This window comes from Colias philodice, chromosome 1 (assembly GCF_061535455.1).
Source record: "Colias philodice isolate Cphi_HAF_F1 chromosome 1, ilColPhil1 Martin Lab GWU primary, whole genome shotgun sequence".
In the NCBI taxonomy this organism is placed as follows: Eukaryota; Metazoa; Arthropoda; class Insecta; order Lepidoptera; family Pieridae; genus Colias; species Colias philodice.
In genome coordinates, this window is record NC_143086.1 from 7032113 (window position 1) to 7057563 (window position 25451).

A 25451-nucleotide genomic window follows, 5' to 3' on the forward strand; every position below is an offset into this window, starting at 1 on the left:
ATTTCAAAAAAAAAAATAATTCATACCAAAATTCAGATATCTGAAAAATACCTATTAATAAATAAAATATTGAAATGAATTATCACTAAGCTTCTTAGCGTTACAGTTCATATTTTAGTGTATTATGAGTAAATTAATATATTTTACTATTACATTTAAGTAATACATTTTATTATAAAACTAGCCGGTCGTCACAGCTCCGCCCGAGTCGACCCGGGACAAAATAAAATTCAGTTTGTTTTTTGTTTGTTTCTATCATGTTATAACGGATTCCATGGTATTTGTGTCTGGTGAGAGAGTAGAGTAGGATATTAGTAGATAGGTTAGTTTTTAAACTAGCGCCCTTATCGAATTTATACAAAATTCCTAACTGCCCTCCAGACACAAATCACATAAAACCACGGAGATGAAAGGACAAACAAAAAAAACACACTTTCAATTTTTTTTTATATCGATAAATACTATAAGATGATAGAAAGGATAAGGGTGTTTTATATATATGTGATTTAATGACGCACGTGGGTTTGTCCGCATGTGGAAAATAATTTTTTGCTGTTATCCAGGTAATTTGCTCGAGACCCGCGAGCGTTTTCTGCGCATTACAATAAAGACTTGCATTAAAAAAGAACACTTGCGGATAATTCGCGTGCGTTATTAAATACGCAAAATACTACAAAAATCCCTATAAATTTACAAATTTAAGAAGTCACGTTTTTTAGCCAGTTATTTCAATTACATTAGTTACCAAAGGAAACTTCTCCATTGCCTCACAAAGTTTCTTAGTTATATGCGTAAAAAGGAAAGTGAATGTATATACAGTACTGTAGTGAATGTATACCAACTATTTCAATGTTTTATACATAATTGTAGGATCCTGATAGACACACAAAGGTGATGACAAACAAAATAGTAATCCCCACGATCACGTATGGATACGTATTAAAATATGTTTTAAATAAAAAAAAATTGGTTGTTTGTAAAGTAGGTTTACGATCGAGATGTTTACGTGATAACGTCTTATTGGTGGCAGCGCTCGAGATGAGACGGGAGATCGGTCCGTCTCTCTCTCGTTATACCTGCACTCGCGCTCGTGAGGTTTTGGTGTGACACAAGTTTCTGAACATGTCACCCGACTAAAACGATTTTAAAAACGTTATCACGTCAAAATGACATGATTGACATACATACAAACAGAATAACTATTTAATAACAATTGTTTTGGGTTCTCTAAAACATCAATATAATTGCAGAATAACTGAAAAAAATATTTAAGGGTAAGTTTACTTTTTTATGTCAGAGCAAGCAAAGGGGCAGCTCGTGTTAAGCACCGCCCAGGTGCTTTTAAGGACAAATAAGCCCTTTTCTTGAAGGCTCTAGGTGGTAAATCGATAACTGTTCCAATTACGTATTAAAACACCGAAATAATTGGGATAGTGAAAGAAAGTGATTTAAATAACATTCATGTTGGTTTACGGATCATATATAGCAACTTATTGATGAATAACATGAAGATGAAATCAAAACATTCATAAATTCATGTACATAAATGCATATTTTATTAAAAAAAATACTAGATTTCTAACAACTACATATACCTATAACAATATCTTACATTTTATCCAATACAACTATTGTGTAATATTTAACAACCCAGAAGCTGTGTTTTGTTTTTTTTTTTTTAATTTATCAACATATATTTTTCCGTGGTAAGCAAAATATAAAATAAAATTCTGAACATGCATAATCTCGATACAGATATACAAATTTTGTAATAATGGTATTGACATAACCCATTATGAAATATTCAATTATCTATAAATATAAACTATTTCGACCATGCAACCCTATAAAATTAACTACGCGGTACGTTCTCACGTACTTAAGAACCTGCTTTAAAAGTTTACGGAGAACAATAACATCTAGTTCACGAGCATCGATTCACTACACAAGGGTAGACACTACACAAGGGTAGACACTTCACAAGAGCGGCGCGGCTCATCGCTGCGTGCGGCGCACGGCCTTGCGCACGCGGCGCGTAGCCACGTTGGGCGCACTGCCAACCGAGAACTGCACCTGGGGCGACCCGAAGCTGTACACCCCGCCCGGCTGCCCGCCCTGCCCCGACGGTCCCGGCTGCCCCTGCGGCACCTGCTGCACCTGCTGCCCCTGTGCTGGCTGAAAATATTTTTTTTCCTTTATCAGATATGCCAAATTTTAAGCGACTGAAAAGCTATCGCCGTGCGAAATTCTCTCCTCCGATTACCATAATGCCTTAGATGAGATGTGAAGATAGAAAAAAAAACATCAGTGAAACAGATAACAAATGACCGATGCACGCCCCTGTAATTACTTATTGCTTGTAATAAACCCATAGCGATATATATCTCAAAATAAATATTCAATTTCAATTTTATTTACATACCTGACCAAATCCAGATGATCCGGATAGATTCCAAATTCCAGGTCCAGGGGCAGGTTGCGATCCAAAAGTGAATGGTGCTGAGCCCAATGGATTTGAACTGTTTCCAAATGATTGATTTACATTTTGTTGCCCAAATAACCCTGATGTAGGCTGGCCAGGTGGTGGTGGATTATTCGGCGGTTGTAGAGGACCAGTTCCAAACATATTTGGGGTCTGGCTTGGCACAGAAGTTGAAAACATTGATGGAGTCGATGAATTATTTGCACTCTGATTAGGCAACATGAAAGAATTCGGTGATTGAGGCCTGCTTCCCCCAAAAACTGGACTAGTGTTATTAACCATGTTTACATGGCATGACATATTATTGCTTCCGAATGAAAATGTGACTGGTTTTTGGATAATATTGCTTGATTTAGAATTTGCAAATAAATTGGGACCTAAATTATTGTTTGATGACCATGTACTATTACTAGGCTCTTGAGCTGGCCCTGGTGAAGGTGCTCCAAATAATCCTTGTGGTTGTGTCGGTAAATGTGTAGATTGCGCTGGTAAAGTCATTGGTTCAGTATAAGTGGGACTCATTGTTTGAGATAACCTATTAGATCCAGCGCCACTATTCGATCCTAATGGTATGGATGAATTCATTGGCAAAGTATTTCTAGCACTCAATGGTTCAGATAACATACTAGATTCAGTTGGTGTGCTTCTATTAGATTCTGTTGATAATGGCAAGTTTGTTGTCAAACTATTCGTTTCTACCATATTATATCCACTTAACATATCGGTAGTTGTAGAATTTTCACTATTACCACCCATAAGGTTTCCACTAGTTGGATGATTACCAATACTTGAAAAAATACTGGATTGAAAGGTACTTCCACCTTGTCGTGAAGCAATATTGGGTTTGCTTGGAATAGGTGAAGATGATGCGAGATTATCTGGTCTAAATTCAATACTAGAAGTAAATATGTTTGTAGTAGTTTCTCTGTTGGCACCAAATGTGTAATTGAATTTGGGTTTCTCAGTTTGCAACATCTGATTATTTGATTTAAAACTAAATACTGGCGCAGAGGAACAAGCAGACTGTGTAGTAGTATTGTTTTCAGTTGTTGCAATAGTCCCAGAACCTTCTGAGAAGGGCGATACCGATGCAGTAGGTGTAGGTTGAGCTTGCATCTGTGCATTCGTTTCTTGAAATAATGAAGAAGTTGAAGGCTGTTGAACAGTATTCTTTTGAAATAATGGAGGTGTTATAAAATTGATAGAAGTTTTCTGTGGTTGGTTATTCTGGAAAGATGCTGTATTAACTGAAGTATCAGCTGGTTGGATGAAAGATGTAGAGTCAACTGTTGCTGATGCAGGTTTGAAGAAATTAGCTGAACTACTTGCAGAAATAGTGACAGGTATTGACGATATATTTGCAGCAGAATTTTCTAACAATGTTCCAGAGGTTGCTGTTGCTTGTGAAATCTGCACAGATGGTTCTTGAGGGTAAGTAAATAATTTTGATGAGAATTGCAGACAATTTGCAGACTCCAATCTCTCCACATTGGGCACTTCTTGGGGCTTTTCATTTATTTTCATCTCTGGTTTTGATGCAAATACGGATGATTCTATGCTCTCCTTATTAACTGAGTCGCTTTTTGTATCCTTGGGTATACCAAAAGCAAATGATGTTTTCACTGGCGTGGTGGACTCTGTGGATTTTGCTAAAGTGGGTGCTTGTGCTGGAGAGCCTATCTTGGCCTGCTCGTTCTCATTACCTACATTATTTGTTTGGTTTGACAGAATGCCAAAAGTGAATGTAGCTTTAGGTATCTCATTATTATTTGTTTCCGTTACATGGGATTTATTTTCGTTAACCTTTTCCTTATCAGTCATCTTTGGATCTATGCCAAATTTAAATGAGATATTTGGGGATATGCCGAAATTAAATTTCGACCCTGACTGCTTGGTAGCACCAGGTTTCTCAGAATCACAGCACACACAACGGCTTTTATCATTGTCATTATGCACAAGACAATATTGACATTCCCACTTTTGTGATTGACTTTTTATTATTTTTTTAAGTGGATCATTAGAACTACTTTGGAAATTGGGTTTTGTAGAATTTTGGGGTATTTTACTGGCAGAGCTTGAATCAGGGTTTGATGTTAAACATGCTATACATTTCTCTACCTTAGATAAATTCTCAAGCATGCAAACATTACACTTCCATCCCTTATCAGAAGACTTTATAACATCAGTTTTATGAGCAGGATTTTTCGCCCCACAGCAGAGGCATTTATCTATATGATCATCATTGCTAACCCAACAATCTTCACATTTCCATTTAGATGAAGTTCCACCCTTTAGCATACTAGATGGTTCAGTTCTATATTTATCTGATGATGATGATGATGTGCCTGGTTTCTCTCCTCCGCAACATACACATTTATCTTCCGTAGAATTGTTGCTTACCCAGCAGTCATTACATTTCCATTTAGACAAATCAGATTTTATTATGTTATTTGTTTGATTTTTTTTACAAGCAGCACATAAATCAGATGACTCTAAGCATTTGTTAACCAGACAAGCAGAACAATTCTTTTTGTCGGTTGTTTCTTCTGTTACTGGTTTCTTACCACCGCAACACACACACTTGCTCTCATCAGGTTTGTTGGATACCCAACAATCATTGCATTTCCAGTTTGATGTATTAGTACTAGCTAAAGCATTTTTCTGGGATGTACCTACAATAGATGAAATAGAGTCAGTTTTTGTATCATCTATTTTTGTTACATCAACATTTCCCTCGGGTCTTATAAAAGTATATTTTGGTAATTTATTGTTAATAATAGATTCACTCGAAACTGTAACTGGTTTTGAAAATGAATAGCAACTACTTTTAGACTTACTTTTCTTAGTAGGAAAGCTAATGACTGGACTTTGTAAATTTAAATTCTCAGGCATGTTAATATTCCCTACAGTGTTAACAGGTGTGTGCAATGGTGGACTAGCACTAAGAGTTTCTTGAGTCTTCGAAGTTGGAGTATCAAATGAAAACTTTGGTAAATTATTTTCCTCAATCTGTAACACAGCTGGTGGCAAATCTAGAGTCGCATGTGACACATAGTTATTTATATTCTCTGCTTTACTCTTACGTGTCGTATTTTTTATTTTTGTTACGAACTTAGGATCTTTCCACTGGGAACTGTAAAAAAGAATATTGATATTAATAACAAAAAAACCGGTAATCTAGATGTACCATATCTTCTAATAATAAAATATAAAAATTTTAAACTTTGCCCAAAAAAGAAAAAAAGACAAAACACTTAGCTTTTAAATATGAAATAAGGCAAAAGTATTTATTGTTAATATTTATTAGACTACACAAGAATCTATGTATATACAAATGAATATAGTAATACTATGATTGACTGAGGATCCACTTTTCCTCGATTTTAAAGTAATTGAGTGAATATTATTGTAACAAAAATATTAAATAAAAAAATTGACCTATCGCAACATTTTATCATTCAAAATATGTATTAATTTATTTAAATTTTCAATAAGAATGTTAATCTAAAGTAAACTTAAATTGATTTATCTTGAGTATCGAGTACCGTGAAGTATGGTAACATTACTTTTTATGCCGCATTGGTAAACGTCAAAACGGGCTTTTTATTTTGTGAAGAGTATAGAGCAGGCTCCAAGGAGATGTTCGTTTGCAAAAATAACGGACCTAAATCTGACTTCTGATATATTATATTGTATAGATCCCAGACATCCTATAGACAGATGTTGCCAACCAGTTTTGTGGTCCCCCTCCCCCCACCCTGGTAATTAAATATGGCATACAAACAAAAAAATAAAAATTTCCAAAACATGCCGTGTGGGGTATCAAATGAAAGAACTTATTGAGTAGATCACGAATATATAGCATACTATAACATTTCTTACACTTTCTCTAAGGTTTTTTAGAAAATTTACGAAAATGCTTCATTTTTGAGTTAACTTTAAACCACTATAGATTGAAAACTCATGAATATATATTTTAAATTATTATTTTAAATAATTAACAATAGTCCATTGTTTACTCAATAGTTCGTAATAACTAATAAGTGAGCTATATGTATGTGGTGGATTTGATGACCCCACAAAATGTTATAAATTGCAAGGCGCAACTTTCACTGAAGTTACCGATTTGAAATCTAATCACACAGAGGCTGATTCAAGAATGTTCTGCCATATTGCAGAGATAATTATTCTAAGCCCTGACACCGATATTTTTGTATTAGGCCTTTATTTCTGGCATAAACTTGAAAATATACTCGCCATCTTTGAATGCTCCCCCCACTCCCCCATGCAACTATTTCACTGTAAAAACTATTAAATCGTAAAAAATTTTTTTTTAAGTGTCTTACTGAAGCTGGTGTAAAGATGGAAGAAAAGAAGGTTAAAATAACACAAAATTTAAATTGTATAAAATATGGTTTTCAAACACAGGTTTACATTTAAACCATATAAATCTAATCATTAAAATCTCAGTTCAAAAGTATTTACAGTACTGATCATTCTTCAATATTATGACAATTACAAAAAAAAAAGAAACAATCAAAATCAGGGATTATCTTTATTTCTGACATTTTAGATACATCGGAACTTTCATTATGCTCTTCTTCATTTTCACTTTCCCTACTATTATCATGTGTAAATCATTTCAGCGATTAATTCAATTCACCATTAAAAACAAAACCAAGAAGGGTATGTTATAGCAGCTCTATATAATTCCACACAGAGAGAACATGTGCAGTCACCACCAATATTTAAAGACGACTGACGGATGTTTGAGTTTTTTGACTGACAGGCTACCGTCACCTACCGCCCGATTTGTTTTTGATTGTGTATGACCGTGAATTGACTTTTATTTCTTTTGAACAAGGTGTTAAATGTATGTGCATTGTTTAGGGCTCTTACGTTTCAATGATTCGAGTGTTTTCGAAAACATGCGCATTATTAATTTTGGAGTACTGTATATTTGAAATTTTGATAATGTTCAAATATTGTTTTGATATTTCTAAACATTTCATAATTTGTGTTCGTTTGTATTTATGTCTCTTTAGTTACTGAAATTGTTGATTTTTATCCCAAATATTATACCATATGTACCTTTTTGTCTTCACTGGATAAGGCGACACATTTGTTGAACTACTATGAGAAGCTACTAGCTGTCTCGCTGAACTTGTTGTATCCAGGAAACGAGTTTTTTTCTTTAAAGTTATTACGCTTGCAATACTAGGGATTGCGAGCTCCTGTGTTTTGTGTGCTGGAAATAAAAATATAATGTTAATGTCATGGCCATATTGTAGATTTGTTCATTTCATGAAATGATTGATCATTTCACGAAATGGTCGCATTTGATGATGTGGCCAACATAGTTTGACCAGATCGTTAAATCGTCAATGTTTCACGATTGTCATCCACATTTGGCCAGATCATATAAAATATAGAAAAATATAAAATAAAATATTTAAAAAAATCAGAATATTTTAGGAACTTGTTTATTGTCATAATTAAGTTAGTGCCGCGGCAGCAGACGGCGAGTGCTAGAAGCGAATCGCTTTTTAGAAAAGAAGCAATTACATATAATAATCTATACTAATATTATAAATGCGAAAGTAACTCTGTCTGTCTGTCTGTTACTCAATCACGCCTTAACTACAGAATTAATTTGCATGAAATTTGGTATAGAGATATTTTGATACCCGAAAAAGGACATAGGATAGGTTTTATCTCGGAAATCCTACGGGAACAGGTTTTTCTTTGAAAACGCGGGCGGAAAGCTAGTATAGTATAAATATATTTATAAGATTTTAGACGCATTTTTTCTTGAATCCATACTATTAATATTATAAATGCGAAAGTAACTCTGTCTGTTCACGCCTTAACTACTGAACCAATTTGCATGAAATTTGGAACAGAGATATTTTGATACCCGAGAAAGCACATAGGGCACTTTTTACCCCGGGAAATAGTTAGATTTTATCCCGGAAATCCTACGGGAACGGGAACTATGCGGGTTTTTCTTAGACTGCGCGGGCGAAGCTGCGGGTGGAAAGCTAGTATAAGATATCCGCAGTTTCCATATGACTTTCTTCATATTGTAATTAAACGAATTATGAAGTTTTTAACTGCGAATAATAAAATTTTCGCCAGCGGCCGCCATCTTATCACATAAACACAGCGCTTGCAGCGCCTCTAACAATAATTAATGTAAATTTATGATATCATCAAATCAAATCAAATGATGATCATTTCATGAAAAAAACCGCGCGTTTAGTTGGCCATATCGAGGAACGATTTCTTATCATTGAACTGCTCAAACCACATCATGATATTGTAGCCAATACACATTCAACCATTTCATAAAATGCAACTATTTCGTGAAATGAGCAAATCTACAATATGGCCACGACATTAATATAACAAACCAAGTCTCAATAAACTCAATAACAAAAGAATACAATAATATTATGGGTTTAAAAAAATATTTACACTTACTAGTAACCTTCTTGCAATCGGTATTAGCATTTGAAGTATTGCAACTGCTATCTTGATTAACATATTGTGATATCCTTCTTGCTTCAGCCAATGGGGAAGCATAGCTATCTAATAAATCCAATAACTGTTTAGTAGAGCTACCCATGTCACGCCCTTGTCTGCTGTTATTTTTATTGAGCTCTGTCGTTCTATTATTAACATGGGTAGCTTTAGAATTAATGGGGCTGTTTGTTCCACCATATATTGTTTGGCCAGAATAGAATGTTGAACCAAGTAATGAGGATTTATTATAAGAGTGATAATCATCCTTGTGTTGATCACTGTGAGAATTACCTGAAAAACAGTATATTGAGTAAAAAGTTCATAATAAAAAAAAAAAATATTAATTCATAAAAATTACTACATACCTTCAATCTGGGTGTAATTTGTAAAAGAGTTAAATAAGGACTTCTGTGCCTTGGCCATTGATGTTTCACCCGAATACAATGAATTTTTAAGTATTTGAGATACTCTCTTTACTACTTCAGAGCTTTTAAGTGTTGATTCATTGTGTTTGGCATGGAGAGGGGTTGACATGAATTTTGGATCTCCTTTGTGATACTTACACTTGATTGATGAATATATTATAGGACTCTGAACAATGTCAGCTGCATCAGTATTTGTGCTTGTACATTTAGTCTGCAAATTTTTATAAACATATTTACTCAATTATAAAAGATATATCCAGCCTTAAAAAAAACGAGTTATAACATTTTATGACAAGAATAAACTAATAATAAGGAAAAATCGTACAAATAAACACGTAATAAAAGAAACGCAGTATTACGTCGTAATAAGTATTCATACTAATGCTATTTCGTCGTTATTAAAGTTGGAATAACATCGATGTAACTATTCTCCCGCTATGCAATAGGCGCGAAGCGCCAACGTAGCAATTCATTCATAAAATAATAGTACACATTAAATTTGTCTATAGATAAGCATTGGTGTTGTCATTTTGATGCTCGTTTGACTTCTCTCAAATTTTCTGTTGCAAGTTTCATGTTCTGTTTATTAATTTGTTAAATATTATTGGAAATAATTTAAATATATCATGAAATATGCAAGCAATTGAAAGAGAATGCTATCTTAAAGTAAGCTATCAATATATGGAGAAAACAGAAGATAAACCAGCACCATGTCTGCCTTGATATACAGTTGCTTAATAACTGGTACTAAAAACATAAGTCCAGACATAGAAAATCTATATTTTTTACAAAGGTTTACATATAAGGAAACACCCTTTTGATATTAATAATTATTTATTTATTTACGGCATGCACCAAAGTGCATATCGTGTGCATGCCGTAAATAAATAAATCATTATAAATATCAAAAGGGGAATTTCTTAATTATGTATGTATTGATATTTCTTACAAAATTTTTCTAGGTATATAATGTGGTTTTGGCGACTCCTTACCTGAATGTCCATAAAATGGTCATTTACAGAATGGCTGCGACGCAAACGCTTTTTTGGTGGTGGGTTTAATGTACAGTCTGTTCCTTCATCTTCTGTTGATGAGTCATTCACTTCAACTAATGTTGCTGATCCATTAGCACTAGACGAACTTGGACTGCTAAACCACTTGGTTATTGTTGTTGGTAACAATTCAGACATTTTAGATGTTACATTCTGGACAAATGACTGAAACATGATTATTTATTAATAAATATTCAAAAGATCTGTTCTTTTCAAGCATTTTTTTTTCACAAGTTCGCAAGTTGCATTATGATATTAATAAGTGACCTATCATACTTTAAATCTGATCTTAAAACTTTAACCATTCTCTGCTTACTAGGTATGTAATATATAAAATAAAGTCATCTATAATATAAAAATGAAACAATAAATTTGTTGCTAAGCGCAAATATTGATAACAGCTGAACCAATTTCATTCTCTTATTGAAGTGTTGTCAGTTAGAAGAAATAATTATATCATGAACTTGTGTGTCAAAAATATTATTTCCAGATCAATGAACTTTAATGGTTTCTTCATACTAAAAATAATTTACATCAGACATAGAGTAGACATATCAGGATGTAGTAACCATCTTAGATTCAAGATCATATATGTATAATATATAGAAATCCATAAATATATTCAGATATATTTATGGATTTGTATATATTATATTATAGTCAAATCCCGAAACACAATCTCTTTGAGAAGGACCGGTTTATCGTAGGTTTGGCAAAAGCCATCGGAAAATCCTCGAAATACGAATTTCAACCTTTGACTGAAGCCAGCAGCGGTCTCGGGCATAGGTGAACGCAACATAGGCATCGTACGCGAGTTAGATGCCTCAGCTAGTCAACGACTGACGAAAATTGTTTAATAAATAATAATAGGCCGAAATATTACATTTATTTGGGCTTTGACAAAGTCATTATGCCAGACCTGGGGTTTGACTAACATATATACAATAGCATAAGTAAATACATCTCTACGCATAATAATAATATAAAAATATAGATATTATGAATGTTTGTCAATAATAACAGCTACAGCAAATTCGCAAGCAATTGATACTATGTTACCTATATTTAATAATTATTAATTTAGAATACTTGAGGAAATTGTACTTAAACTCTTGAATAAAATGACACCTTATTATTTTTTCATTAAAATTCGCATTGCAGATATACATCACTAAAATCTATACTAATACTAGTGGTCCGCCCTGGCATCGCCCGTGGTACCTACATGTTTAAACTATCCTATCTCGCAAGTTAGATCAAACTGCACATGGTGTGCAAATTTTATTATAATCGGTTAAGTGGTTTAGGAGTCCATTGAGGACAAACATTGTGACACGAGATTTATATATACATATTAAGATTAAGATTATGAATGATTATCATGGTATGAAATGTAAAAACATTTTATTATTATTACTTATGGAATGTCAATTGAAGAGGGAATAGATGTTAAACTTCTTCTACCTCTATGGCCCAAGGAATTACAATCCAAGAAACAAATTTGAGTTAAAGTGGGCTTAATGACTTGAAGAGAAGCAAAATGATTCAAGAAAGATTACACAGATTGCAAAGGAGCCAGGAATCTAAGCATAAAATTAACATAGCTGCTGTAGCTGGTTCGAAAATTAAAAAAAGTTATCATTACATTAATATCTTTTACATTAATTTCTTATGGTAAAGCAATCTAACCAGCATGTTTGAACTATATTAAACTGATTCATCGCGAAAGAATAAACAAAATTTACCTCCTACCACAATTTCAAAACATGAACTTTAACGTTAGAAAATTTACATGTGAAATATCTAAGGTCACATGTAAGACAGATTCATAAATATTAATTTAAGATCATGCATGATACAAAAATACTAACAATCGCCATGCATATCATTTAGGATCATAAATAACGAACTACGCGTGTGGCCTATGATTTTACATATCGCCAAGAGCGGGAATTCAATGAATACTTACTTTAGGTGTATTACAGGATTCTCGTGGACGTTTTTCTCTGTTACTAGAATTCATAGTTGATACCCTTTGTATTTAAATGAATATTATATTTCAGCAGCACGCTATATTACAATTTTTCAGACAAATAAATTCACCAATGATAAAAACGTGACACAATATGGCGTCTTACAAATGTGTCAGTAAAAATATATTTATGCAACGTTTCTTATACTTCAAACCGAAGCGTATTATGAATTCATTATAAAAAATGCACTAATAACTTTATTAACCAACTAGACTAGATAATTTAAAATAATTATGAGAAATATCTTTAAATTTAACAAGTACACCTGGACAAAGCCATGAATTTTACGTTACCGCTCTTATTGAAGTGTTGCCACCCAGAAGAAATAATTATATCATGAACTTGGTGTCATTGTCAAAAATATTATAGATAAGTAATATTAAATACAATTTTCCTTAGAGTATAATATGTATATATGATATATTATAAACTAGCGGTCCGCCCCGGCTTCGCCCGTGGTACATATTTACGTTTTCTCTACATAAAAACCATCCTCGTACTTCATGGAATATAATAAAAAAAGAATTATCGAAATCGGTTCAGCCGTTCTCGAGTTATGCGCTTACCAACACATTTTGCGATTCATTTTTATATATAAGAATAATAATGGTCTCCATGATTTTTTTCCTTTATATTTAATAGTCACATTATACATCTTATGGATGGTCAATTTTTTCACCAGTATTAGGTTCAGGAACTCAAAAATCTGTTACAATCTACTTGGTTTGCAGAAAATCAAACACCCGGAAAATTTATATCGCTGCAGGTAAAAGACAACATGAGGAGGAACAGGAAGAATTAAAAAAATAAGTTCATCTCCTACTAGAATAACTAATCTCGTAATGTGTTAACCAAAGTTTACGCTTGAAAATACTGTTTATTTTGTGGTTATGACGTGAAATGAAGAAAAACTGAAGCTCAGTATCTTAGAGTATATATTACAATAGTATAGAGCGCGTGTATTGCACAAATTGCTTAGTGCGCAATGCGCATCGTAGGCAGATGAGCTATAGATACGTGGATACTATGGCTGTTTTCCAATTACAGAGCATAATGCGACTCAGTGGCGCACAATGCCGAATTATGCTGATGCTTAATTGGAACGTGAAACGTACCAGCAGGTTGCGCAATTTCAGTGTTGAAAAAAAAATATTCATAGAGTTAGCCACGAGTTAGCCAAGAGTTAGCAATAACCTCATTAATGTGTATATAATAATTGGTTGAAAAATATTTACGGTTATTTTAAGTAATTCGTATATTATTTCATTAACATTTTTTTCAATGTTCTTCAAACATCCTTCATCCATACTTATATTTATTTTTTAACACAATTTGAATTAACTTTGATTATTTCGAATAAACTACAATGAAACGAAAGCTTTAAATTTTTTTCCAACAATTAATAATTACTAACGATAAATCGATTGCACGCATTAATTCACGCGCATTACTTTTATGAGTGCTCGATTGTGCGAAGCGTTGCTTTTTTTTTATGTATTAGAGCAAGCAAAGGAGCAGATGGGTCATGGGCCACCTGATGTTAAGTGGTCACCACCGCCCATAAACACTTGTAACACTAGAAGTGTTACAGGTGCTTTGCCGGCCTTTTATAGACAAGTTAAGCTCTTTTCTTGAAAGCCCCAATGTCGTAGACTTTGTTCGGGAACACCGCAGGTGGCAAATCGTTCCACAGTTTAGTTTTTTTTTTTTTAGTTGCTGTAGTTGGAACATTCAACGTTAAGCATTATGCCGCATAATGCGCTCTAGTGCTCTTTTTGGAAAACACGGTATATAGATGTGTGTGTGACAAATAGGGATGGGTAGGTATCAATTCTGTGTATCAATTAGTACATGTTGAGCTATCGATAAGTTATGTAAATATTATGTATCATAAGTAAATATTATGTTCAATATGTTATTTAAGAAGAAATGTATGAATAAAGTACACCTAAATATATAATTTTAAATTTGTTTGCCAAGTGAATAAAGTGTGTTTATTCCATTTAAATATGTCTTGTATTAATAATTATAAGTAGTTTAAAAAAAAAATTTAATTGGAATATCTGAAAAACGTGTGGACTTCTTAAATATTAAAGTTAATAAAATAAAAGATCGGGTTTAGTACTATTTATTTAATAATAAATCAAATAACAATAGTATTTAAACATTTTTAAATAAAAATAAGAAATAATTAATAATTTAAAATGAAATAATAAACAATATTAATTATTTTTTTTTATTCAATTTTACCAATTCTATACCTACCAAAATCTTAATAAATCAATTTAGCGGTTAAAATATAATATCGTAACATTACATACTTTACATTTACACTATAATACATTCGCATTCATAATATTAGAAAGTGTATCATACAAAACACACCACAAAATTATTTTTAATACATTTTTAAAAGAGTTTTAATTTTAAAGTTAAATAAATAATACCTATATGTTAAAATATAGTTCTTCTTGTAAACTATCGAGTACAGCGTAAGTCAAGTCACATCACTACGATCACGTGGCCGGTGGCGGCAGTGGCCAGTGCCCAGTGAGGTGCGCGAAGGGTGCGCGCGTGAGCCTGCGCATGCCGCATGTCCGCCTCCCACTTCCCGTTCACCCCCGCGATGCTAGATTTATTTTCATAAAAATAAATACAACAATCGATTTACCGATGAAATGTGATACTGGATTTAAATTTTGTGTTTTTTCTAGTATCGTTCTTGCAAGATCGAACTGCACATTTCACCATGTTTATTCGTAAATATGACAAAAAACCCTTTTTTTTTTTTTTTTTTTTTTTTTTTTTAGTGGGGAAATCTTGCATAGATACCCACGGCCTCCGGGGAAGAGGCCGTGGGTTATGTCGGATTCCTACCGACCAAAACCCCACTGTGTTCCGTCATGCCGCATCAGCGACAGGGCCACGGGTATGTGTAGAATTCATCCGTGACCCGCGGCAGCCCGTCGCCGGGCCCAAACATGACAAAAAACCCTAGAGAAACGCACTTCGATAGCACTCAACCACGACTACGGCTCGCCACTCGCGGCGGGAACGTCGTGTTGTTCCCACCTGTGCCTACTGTTCCCACTTCGTTGTTCGTACTCTATAGATAGTATATATTATATACTCAAAGCTCAGTACCTATCTCCAAAAAAAAAGCTTGACCTCACTAAAATTTCAAAGATTCCCTGTTGAAATTAATCCATACTAATATTATAAATGCGAAAGTAACTCTGTCTGTCTGTCTGTTACTCAATCACGCCTTAACTACTGAACCAATTTGCATGATATTTGGTATGGAGATATTTTGATACCCGAGAAAGGACATAGGCTACCTTTAATTGCGAAATATGTACCACGGGCGAAGCCAGGGCGGACCTCTAGTTGTATATAAAGATCTTTCTGTGATGTTTCAAAGGCTGTGTGATATCTCACAGATAATAACTCTTGGGAAAGAAAGCATGGATACCATTTTTCTAGAGAATTATCTTATATATAAAATTCTCGTGTCACAATGTTAGTCTGCATACTCCTCCGAAACGGGTGGACCGATTCTCATGAAATTTTCTGTGCATATCGGGTAAGTCTGAGAATCGGCCAACATCTATTTTTCATATGTACCACGGGCGAAGCCGGGGCGGACCGCTAGTAATATATAAAATTTTGGTCCTACGGCTTTTTTATAAAATTTACCGTTTTCAGGGAAAATAAAAAAACCTCATAGTCTAAGAGCGTATACGCACTATGCGGGTAGCCGTCCGGCTGACCGCAAGCACAATTATGTACGTAATATTCATTTCTATGCGCACTGTGCGGTCTGCGGTAGCCGCATCGCAGTGCGCATAGAAATGAATATTACGTACATAATTGTGCTTGCGGTCAGCCGGACGGCTACCCGCATAGTGCGTATACGCTCTAAGATCCCATCGCAGGATTAGTGTGTTTATAGTTTTTTTAATGAAGTCTACTTATATGTATATTTATAATTATGAGAATATAATATATTGACTAGGTTGCCAGTCAAAATTTGACCACAACGGGATAGATAGTACTATCAAATTGTGACCTTTGATCTCGAATAACTTTTGTTGCGTACATGGGGTCAATGAGGTCTTTTTAAACTTTATTTGTACACTCCAGCTCCCCACCAAAATTCGGCTCTGTCGAAATTGTTATTATTTTCAAATGTTAAATTTGACTGGATTATATACATAATATTAAATTTAAAAATATTTTTTTTTGGCATTTGGAAAAATTGAATAAAACACTAGAGCTGAATGAATTATTTATTATCAAAGTTATATTAAAACTATTTTGGAATATATGCCTTTTCTATTTTAACATCGTCTACTGGTGAATCATTTTTATCACATTCTACTAGTCCAATTCTCTTAACAACAGACATACCACTTTGAACTCTACCAAAAATGGTATGTTTCCCATCCAGCCACTGTGTTGGGGCTAAAGTAATAAAAAACTGAGAACCATTTGTATTGGGTCCCGCATTGGCCATAGACAAGATTCCAGCTCCTGTGTGCTTTAAATCAGGGGTTATTTCATCATTAAACTGCGGTCCATAAATTGATTGCCCACCTTTCCCTGTACCTGTGGGATCACCTCCTTGTATCATAAAATCTCTTATTATTCTATGAAATTTTGTATTATTGTAATAACCTCTTCTTACTAATTCCATAAAATTTCTACAAGTCAACGGTGTGTGTTTCCAGTACATTTCTAAAATAATAGTCCCCATTCTGAAAGTTAATTATTATTTTTATTTTAATGCTAGCTGCAGCTCCATTTTTTGTAAGACTTCGATTAATAGATACTTAGTTATTATTATAATCGCAGTGGACACAGATATAACAAACTTTAAATAATTAAAATCTGTTCAGCCATTATTGACTAATAAAAATAAAAGTGGTGTTTAGAAGTGGTAACATTTAACAAACACAACATTCTTTTAAATATTTTGCACCTATATTCTTTTTGGTAAATATAAATCTATTGAGATCTCTAAAATAATTTCTTTTAAGAATTAAGATTATTTGGTTTTCTACACTACTATTATAAAGAGGAAAACTTCGTTTGTTTGTTTGTAATGAATAGGCTCATAAACTACTGGACCGATTTTGTTGAAAATTTGGCACAGATAATCTTTAGACCCTCAGAAAGAATATAGGCTACCTTTTATTGCGAAATATGTACCACGGGCGAAGCCGGGGCGGACCGCTAGTATATTATAGTATTAATTAATATACGTATGAAAGTGATAGATTGATAAATACTCACGTTGTCTCTAAAATAGCGACTGGTGGTTGCCAAGATTTGTCTGGTATTCCTGCGTTAGTATACCCAAGCATGATTATTAACGAGCTATGATATTGATATTGAAAGATAATATTTTCGCTCCCCTAAAACCACATTAATTTAACTGAGTAGGTAGGCAGGTACTCAATTATATGTTTTCGTTAAATTATTTATAAAAGAAAAAAACAATATTATATTAAATACATTTAGAGGCGTCTTTATTACACAGAGGTATATTTCACAGATTAAGTATGTATTAGTTGTAAATTTCATAAATTGTTTACAATAAGCACGCAAAATGCAAATGCACCGTAGAAATGCACGTTTTACGCCGCCAGGCGGCAGGCACCCGGCACAGATTACAAATTACAACACAGATAATAACTCATAATAATTACAAGGCGCTTTCGCCCTCACTTTCAGTTTCGCCTTTCACCCAAGAACATTCACAGATAACTATAAACATTAAACACAGATTAAATAATACAAATTACAAAGACGTTTAATGTGCACCAGTCAGATCTCGCCCTAATGTCGCCGTTTCTCATGCTTTCTCTCTTTTCTCACTAGTATAGTAGCTCAGTAGAGTCTGTGTGAAAAGAGAACCGTCCTAAATGCATCTACAGACGCTCCGATTTGGTTGGTGCCAACCATCCGACCACGACCAAATCGGAAAGTGTAGAGAGCGGTCGGTCCGACATAATTATTATTAATATTGGTTTGACGTGGTCGGATGCGCCAGCAATACCGACCAAACCAACTTCCTATCCGATCCAACCAAATTGGAACGTTTGGAAGCTTTGTTCCGACCAAATCGGCTCATTCCATAGAGTAATATAGGTAATTGGCTCATTCACATTTGCAACGCCGCCGGTGTAGGACGTCAACATGAACGCCGAGGGAGTTACGGTCACCGAACGTGACATATTAATAAAATTACTGGAACTATATAAAGACTTTCCCTGTTAGTGGGACTTATAACAAAGATTACGCAAATAGAGATGCCAGAAATCAAGCGTATTTTATTATGTTAGAAGTATTAAAAAAATTGACAGTGCGGCTACATTAAAAACCTTAAAAAATAAGTTATAAGAGCCGCATATGACTGTAATTTTCTCTATTTCTATAGTAGAATTTAGCCCATTCTCTTCGTACTATGGTCAACTGACATATTACTCTATGGTCAACTGACAGTTGGAAGGCCAACCGTCGGACAATCTGTAGCAATGTTGGAATGGTTGCCATGTCGGTTCCAATATGGTTGGCACCAACCAAATCGGAGCGTCTGTAGATACACTAAGATTTGAGGGCGCCTCTGTGATTAAATTCCGTGTTTATGATGTTGACAACACTGTTATGTCATTATAGTGTGACTGTAACATTTTGATATTTTAAGGTTGTGTAAAGAATATAATATTTACAACGACTGTCTTAATAATTGTTTTGATGTATTGTATGTATTAAGATTATAATATGTTTAAGTAAAGGGTCTTTTTTCAAGATTTTATTTTACCGCTGTCGGCGTGATTCGTATGCTTCCATGACAAATAATAGCTTTCTAGTACTAATTCACTGAGCAAAGCCGCGGACAGACAGACGGACATGGCGAAACTACCTACATAATATAAGGGTTCCTTGTTTGCTACGGAACCCTAGAAAGTTATAAATAAAATGTTTAAGAAAGCTACAAAATAATATGAAATATATTTCTAAATGGATTAAAATTGATTGAATGTGCAGTGTAAACTAAATTTGTGCAGTAGGTATAAGGAATAAAACTAAAAATTTATTTAAATCTATTTTTATATTTATTCATTGGCTCCCTGATCAGAACCATAACTAAAGTCTGATTCTAAATATTCAATGCCGGACATGACTGAACTATCTTTGGAACTAATGGAGAGATCCACAGAATTATCTTCTTCAGAACTGGATGTGCTCGAGTCTGTAACATTTATGATGATCTCTTGCATATCTTCAATTAAATGGTCTTGTATTTGTAACCCAGCTCTTTTAAAATACCACTGAGACTACTGATTCCACCGCAATAGTTTATGTCTTCCTTTAACACACGATGTAGCTTCCTCAAAGTCGGTACCTCCTTCCCCACAGCATAAAATTCACGAATTTTGTTACGGATGACGCACTTATCAAAATCATCAAGAATGAGTTTTGGTCTTCCTTTACGTTTTTTCCCTGGTGTGCACCACACGCCGTTATTTGTAGAACCTTCTTTTTTTATTTTAGATATTGTACCTCTATTTAAGCCTGGAAAAAATAATCTTAAATAAGTCTAAACACATTATAAATGAAAAGTATCAAAACTCTTTATACCGGCTACCAAAAACATTGATTGAAACAAAACAAACATTTATTCATTTAGATCATCACATATTTAATGAATTACTTTTAATTTATATACATTTCGAGATCTCAGGGATCGAAGGTTACCTAGGAGACTAGAAAACATTAAGAAAAACTGTTACATACCGGTCATAGCTGCCACACGTTTCGTGACTGCGTTTAGGTCAATAATGGTATGTTTTGCCGCTTTTTCTCTTTGGCAAAAGCGAATAATATTATATATTAATTCCCTTGTTGAACTGTGTATGGTTTTACCTCTTTTCGACATGATTTTAATCAAAATTCACTGGAAAACGTTAGAACAAACAAAGCTGTATCGACACGAAATCAAGTTTGACGTTTGACAGACGGCTGGACTGGGTTGCCGTGGTTGCCATGTAAAAATCATATCGTTAGTTCCATTTTACGCCACGCCTATTCTCTTTTCACACAGACTATAGCCCAAACACCATGAATAACCTCCTAAGACCCCGCGTACAAAATTTTGTACAAAATAAAATAGTGCTATCTGACCCAGCTCTGTCATATAGTTTATAGTAGTAACCGCCCAGTGTACAATTTTTTGTACTTATTCTTTTAACAACTGTAGTTTTTTTCAAATCTTCCCGCGAATAGTTTCACATGTCAAAATTACTTAAATAGTTTGTATTGTCTATGGGCGTATTCAGAAAGAAAGCTTGAAACTTATAAGCGCTAGCGCTGGTAACCCGCGCAGGAAAATATATGAACATGCGCTTATAAGCGCTGATCGGCGCCGACAAGTTTGTTGAAACTTGTTGGAACTTGTCGGCGCCGATCAGCGCTTATAAGCGCATGTTCATATATTTTCCTGCGCGGGTTACCAGCGCTTATAAGCGCCGATAAGCGCTTATAAGCGCTTATAAGTTTCAAGCTTTCTTTCTGAATACGCCCTATGTTATCAACGCTGCCAACAAAAAAATAAGTACTTATATTTTCAAAACTAGTTGTGATGAACGACGAAACCTGCCGCTCCCTCGTGCTAAGAGTAAGTTTAATCACAAAATACTTATACAGGGTGTACCAAAAAGTAGTGATGAACGGAAGCTGAGAGGTAGAGGACCTAGAGGGCTATCCGAATCACCCCCATGTATGTTATGCGATTTTTCGTATTTTCGGAGTTATGACGTTTTTTTTCAATTTTTCACCTATCGCCGAGTACGATGATATTTTCACTCATGCTGACGTCAATGATTGCGGAAGATGCTTGATTTTTTTTGTGTGCTAAGCTGAAAGATAGGCCAATTCAGTATGGTAACATTTACTATCGTTAGATCTTTGAATGGAATAAAAAAAAGAATTAAATGGCAAGAAAGATAAAATTACCCAATATGTTCACCACTTTAAGGGCCCGTAAAAAAATAAAATCACATAAAAAAAGTTTTCCGTTTGACTTTTAAAAACTTGCTCTATCTATCAGATAGCTACCCTGAAAATTTCATTTAATTATTCAGAAGGCTTCAATCGAAAAATTTAAATCTAAATGTGGTAAGTGCAAAAATTGAATTAACTTGATGATCATTAAAACCAATAAATAGGTGTTTAATTACCAGAATTTTTTAAAATAACCCCGCTGTTGCTCAATGTAAGTGCGACATCACCGTAAAAAGTTGTCTTTTAAATGTCTGAATGCCCTTTTATCATTTTTAATGGTTTCTTCTGCTACTATGAATTTCCGGGTTATTTCGTCCAAATTGTGGCATTTTCTCTAGTAGCCGAGGTCTTTATAGTATTCCCATTGAAACAAATCAATGGGGTTTAGGTCGAGGGACCGTGGAGGCCAGGCTTTAAGGCAGGCATCACCGGCGCATGCGCAGGCTGCAACGACCAATCCATCTTTCAGGGTATCTTTGCCCTTTAGCCTGGCCTGCACGGTCCCCGGACATAAACCCTATTGATTTTTTTCCTTGGGGATACTACAAAGACGAGAGACTGCCACAATTTGGACGAAATAACCCGGAAATTCATAGTAGCAGAAGAAACCATTAAAAATGATAAAAGGGCATTCAGACATTTAAAAGACAACTTTTTACGGTGATGTCGCACTTGCATTGAGCAACAGCGGGGTTAATTTAAAAATTTCTGGTAATTAAACACCTATTTATTGGTTTTAATGATCATCAAGTTAATTCAATTTTTGCACTTACCACATTTTGATTTAAATTTTTCGATTGAAGCTTTCTGAATAATTAAATGAAATTTTCAGGGTAGCTATCTGATAGATAGAGCAAGTTTTTAAAAGTCAAACGGAAAACTTTTTTTATGTGATTTTATTTTTTTACGGGCCCTTGAAGTGGTGAACATACTGGGTAATTTTATCTTTCTTGCCATTTAATTCTTTTTTTTATTCCATTCAAAGATCTAACGATAGTAAATGTTACCATACTGAATTGGCCTATCTTTCAGCTTAGCACACAAAAAAAATCAAGCATCTTCCGCAATCATTGACGTCAGCATGAGTGAAAATATCATCGTACTCGGCGATAGGTGAAAAATTGAAAAAAACGTCATAACTCCGAAAATACGAAAAATCGCATAACATACATGGGGGTGATTCGGATAGCCCTTTAGGTCCTCTACCTCTCAGCTTCCGTTCATCACTACTTTTTGGTACACCCTGTATAATCACTAGTTTTCCCACGTCACTGTTAATGTTATTTTATACTATAAGGTGTAAATATTACACACTATTAATATTTTTTGTTGCTGTATTGAATAAAGGTGATTCACAAAGTCATCAATTATTTTGTTCAATATTTTGTACATTGGTTCTCAGTATCAAACGTTAGGTATCTGCTTTTCATAGAGAGTATTTTTGTTTTTATTTTAGATTCTAATGAAAATGAGATTCTTCAGTGTCTAAATGAATTAGAATATGAGTCAGAAGCTGAAGAGGACCCTTTTGAATATAATGAGACAGATGACGAGTACATGCCAGATGGAAGAGAGGAATCTTCATCTTCAAGTTCTTCTAGTGAAGATGAACAGCCGCTTATTGAAGATGACAATGATGATTCTCCTTTTTTCGAGGATCAAGTCGCAGCAGAACACGAATTCGTCTACGTTGGACACGTGGTTGTAGTCGTGGAAGAAATATTATAAGCACTCGCGGAAGAAGGAAGTCGTGGGAGTAGAAGTCGAGGACGCGTAATTTAATATTGCCTTAATAAAAGTTAAGCCTAAAGATCTCAAATGGAAAAATGTTGTTCTCTATTTAATTTCTATAATAAACTTTATTTTTTGTAATTTTGATTTATTATTTTCTCTGCTACATTAAGACCCACTGTACAAAATTTTGTACAAAAGATAGAATTACAGAAGGTGACCAAAAATGTCCCATAGACACCTGGTATTACGGTAAAAATACTTTCGAAACCCTAAAAGGTATAGCTTCAAAATTACGACGTTTTACGTCTCTGGGTCTGACAGCAATAAATTAATTTGTGCATAATTTTGTACAGTGGGTTTTTACGACTACCTTTGGTAGTTCCGATCTGGGTCTTAGGAGGATAAAATAAAATGTAGTTTTTATCAATTTATTTATAATATGTTCTTAGCACACTGATAAATATATATTTTGTATACGATTTATTTATGGATTACGTAAATTTGATCATATTTCTGAGTTTAGAACAAAATTAAACTGGCTCCCCGTTCGCTTCCGCCGGAATACTCACATTCTTCATCTCCTGTATTGTATTTTATTTCATCCTAAAACACCGTCCTATTTAAAAAACAACTTTAACTATCTTAGCTCTACTCACACTCTCACTCTTCGTTCTTCCAACCTTTTATTATTATGTACTCCTGTCCATCGGTCAAACTTTTATGACAACTCGTTTACTGTTCGTGCCATTCAGCTCTGGAACGCCTTGCCGGAAAGTATCCGACGTGCACAAACGCTTAGTTCTTTTAAGTCCCTATTGAAAGCTCATTATCTAGCCATGCAATAGTTGTATTAGTAATAATTTATGTATAATTATAATTTTTGTATATATTGTTATATATATATATATATATTGTAGTTTGTGTAGTGTATAATACAAGTATATTTATATAACTATGTGGTATATAGATACCACATACACACTGTACATAGGTACAGTAGGTATATGTAGTTTATGTAGTATGTAGGCATTTTTTTAAAATATATCCTTTCTTTTATTTCTTTTTTGCGCTATCCTTATTCTTCTCACATTTCCTTTCCTACCAGGTTGCCTGGCAGAGATTGCTGTGTAGCAATAAGGCCGCCTATTGTGCAAAATTTTTGTACCTCACTAATTTGTACCAAATTTCCTATATTGTTTTGTACAATGAAGTGTTATAAATAAATAAATAAATAAATAAATAAATAGACAAATGCTGTCTTTAAAACCCGTTAATGAAATATTAAAGTTGACATTTTAAGTTAAATAATTAAAAAGTGAAACTGTTCGAACGGTTCCGAACACAGGTTCCGAACACTGTTTTGTGCTGTTTTGTGTAGCGCATGTCGCGTGACGGTCGACTGCCGAGTAGGTATACCACAAGGTATACCTACTCGGCAGCCGCGACACGCGACATGCGCTACACAGACCAAAAAGTTTGAGACGATGTAATAAAAGTTTCACTTTAATAAACCTATCTAGGGTTTTGATACTTTAATTTAAAAATGTTATAAATAGGTAACTATAATATTGTTTGTTGATTAAAATATAATTTTATGAAAACTTATTACAGGAGTTTCCAATTCTGCTATTTGTCAAGTCCAAGGTGTACAAGTCAATTTTATAATGTGTTAATACTCACGAAAATAAACATGATTTTATTTTATTATTGTTTTATTTTATAAAAACTTATAAACAATCGTTAAATATACCTAGTAAATAAGTTTTGATCTGCATTATCATTACATCCATATTTTCACATGTCATAATAATTATATAAATCCAAATATAGGTATGTGTAAATATATAATATTATTATGTATTTTAGAAAAGTAATATGTATATTATACATGTAATAAGTACCTACATAATAATACGTGGATATCTCATTATTAAATACAGTATTATCCACTTGTGTAATGTGACTAATGATATTGAGGACAAAATAAAAAATACGCGGTATCAAGATCGTTCAGTCCAAGTTCAGTCCATTTTCCCTAGGGTTGCACACTCTAAATTTTGATTTCCCTAATTGCCATCAGATTCTGATTTACCCATACCCATTTTCATTCATACCCTACCTATTTAATGCC

The 25451-nt window shown here is 33.9% G+C and overlaps 2 protein-coding genes across 3 annotated transcripts; both read right to left on the reverse strand.

Moving 5' to 3' along the window:
* Positions 1 to 202: 202 nt before the first annotated feature.
* On the reverse strand, positions 203 to 12826 carry Nup153 (nucleoporin 153). Of its 2 annotated transcripts, XM_089711545.1 has the most exons (8): positions 12454 to 12826; positions 10425 to 10649; positions 9373 to 9643; positions 8966 to 9298; positions 7574 to 7730; positions 5320 to 5615; positions 2423 to 5154; positions 203 to 2175 (listed from the first exon to the last, which is right to left on the reverse strand). In XM_089711545.1, the coding sequence occupies exons 1-8, from the start codon at positions 12505 to 12507 to the stop codon at positions 1996 to 1998; spliced, it is 4248 nt and encodes a 1415-aa protein (XP_089567671.1). In that variant the 5' UTR covers positions 12508 to 12826; the 3' UTR covers positions 203 to 1995. The 2 variants fall into 2 exon arrangements, with proteins under 2 accessions (XP_089567671.1, XP_089567608.1); XM_089711482.1 differs by having other exon boundaries at positions 2423 to 5615.
* A 3967-nt stretch (positions 12827 to 16793) lies between these two features.
* Cypl (peptidyl-prolyl cis-trans isomerase-like 1 Cypl) lies at positions 16794 to 18026 on the reverse strand. The gene is made up of 2 exons (XM_089699093.1): positions 17813 to 18026; positions 16794 to 17274 (listed from the first exon to the last, which is right to left on the reverse strand). Exons 1-2 carry the CDS (start codon positions 17881 to 17883, stop codon positions 16830 to 16832), a joined length of 516 nt encoding a protein of 171 aa, XP_089555219.1. The 5' UTR covers positions 17884 to 18026; the 3' UTR covers positions 16794 to 16829.
* Positions 18027 to 25451: the final 7425 nt, after the last annotated feature.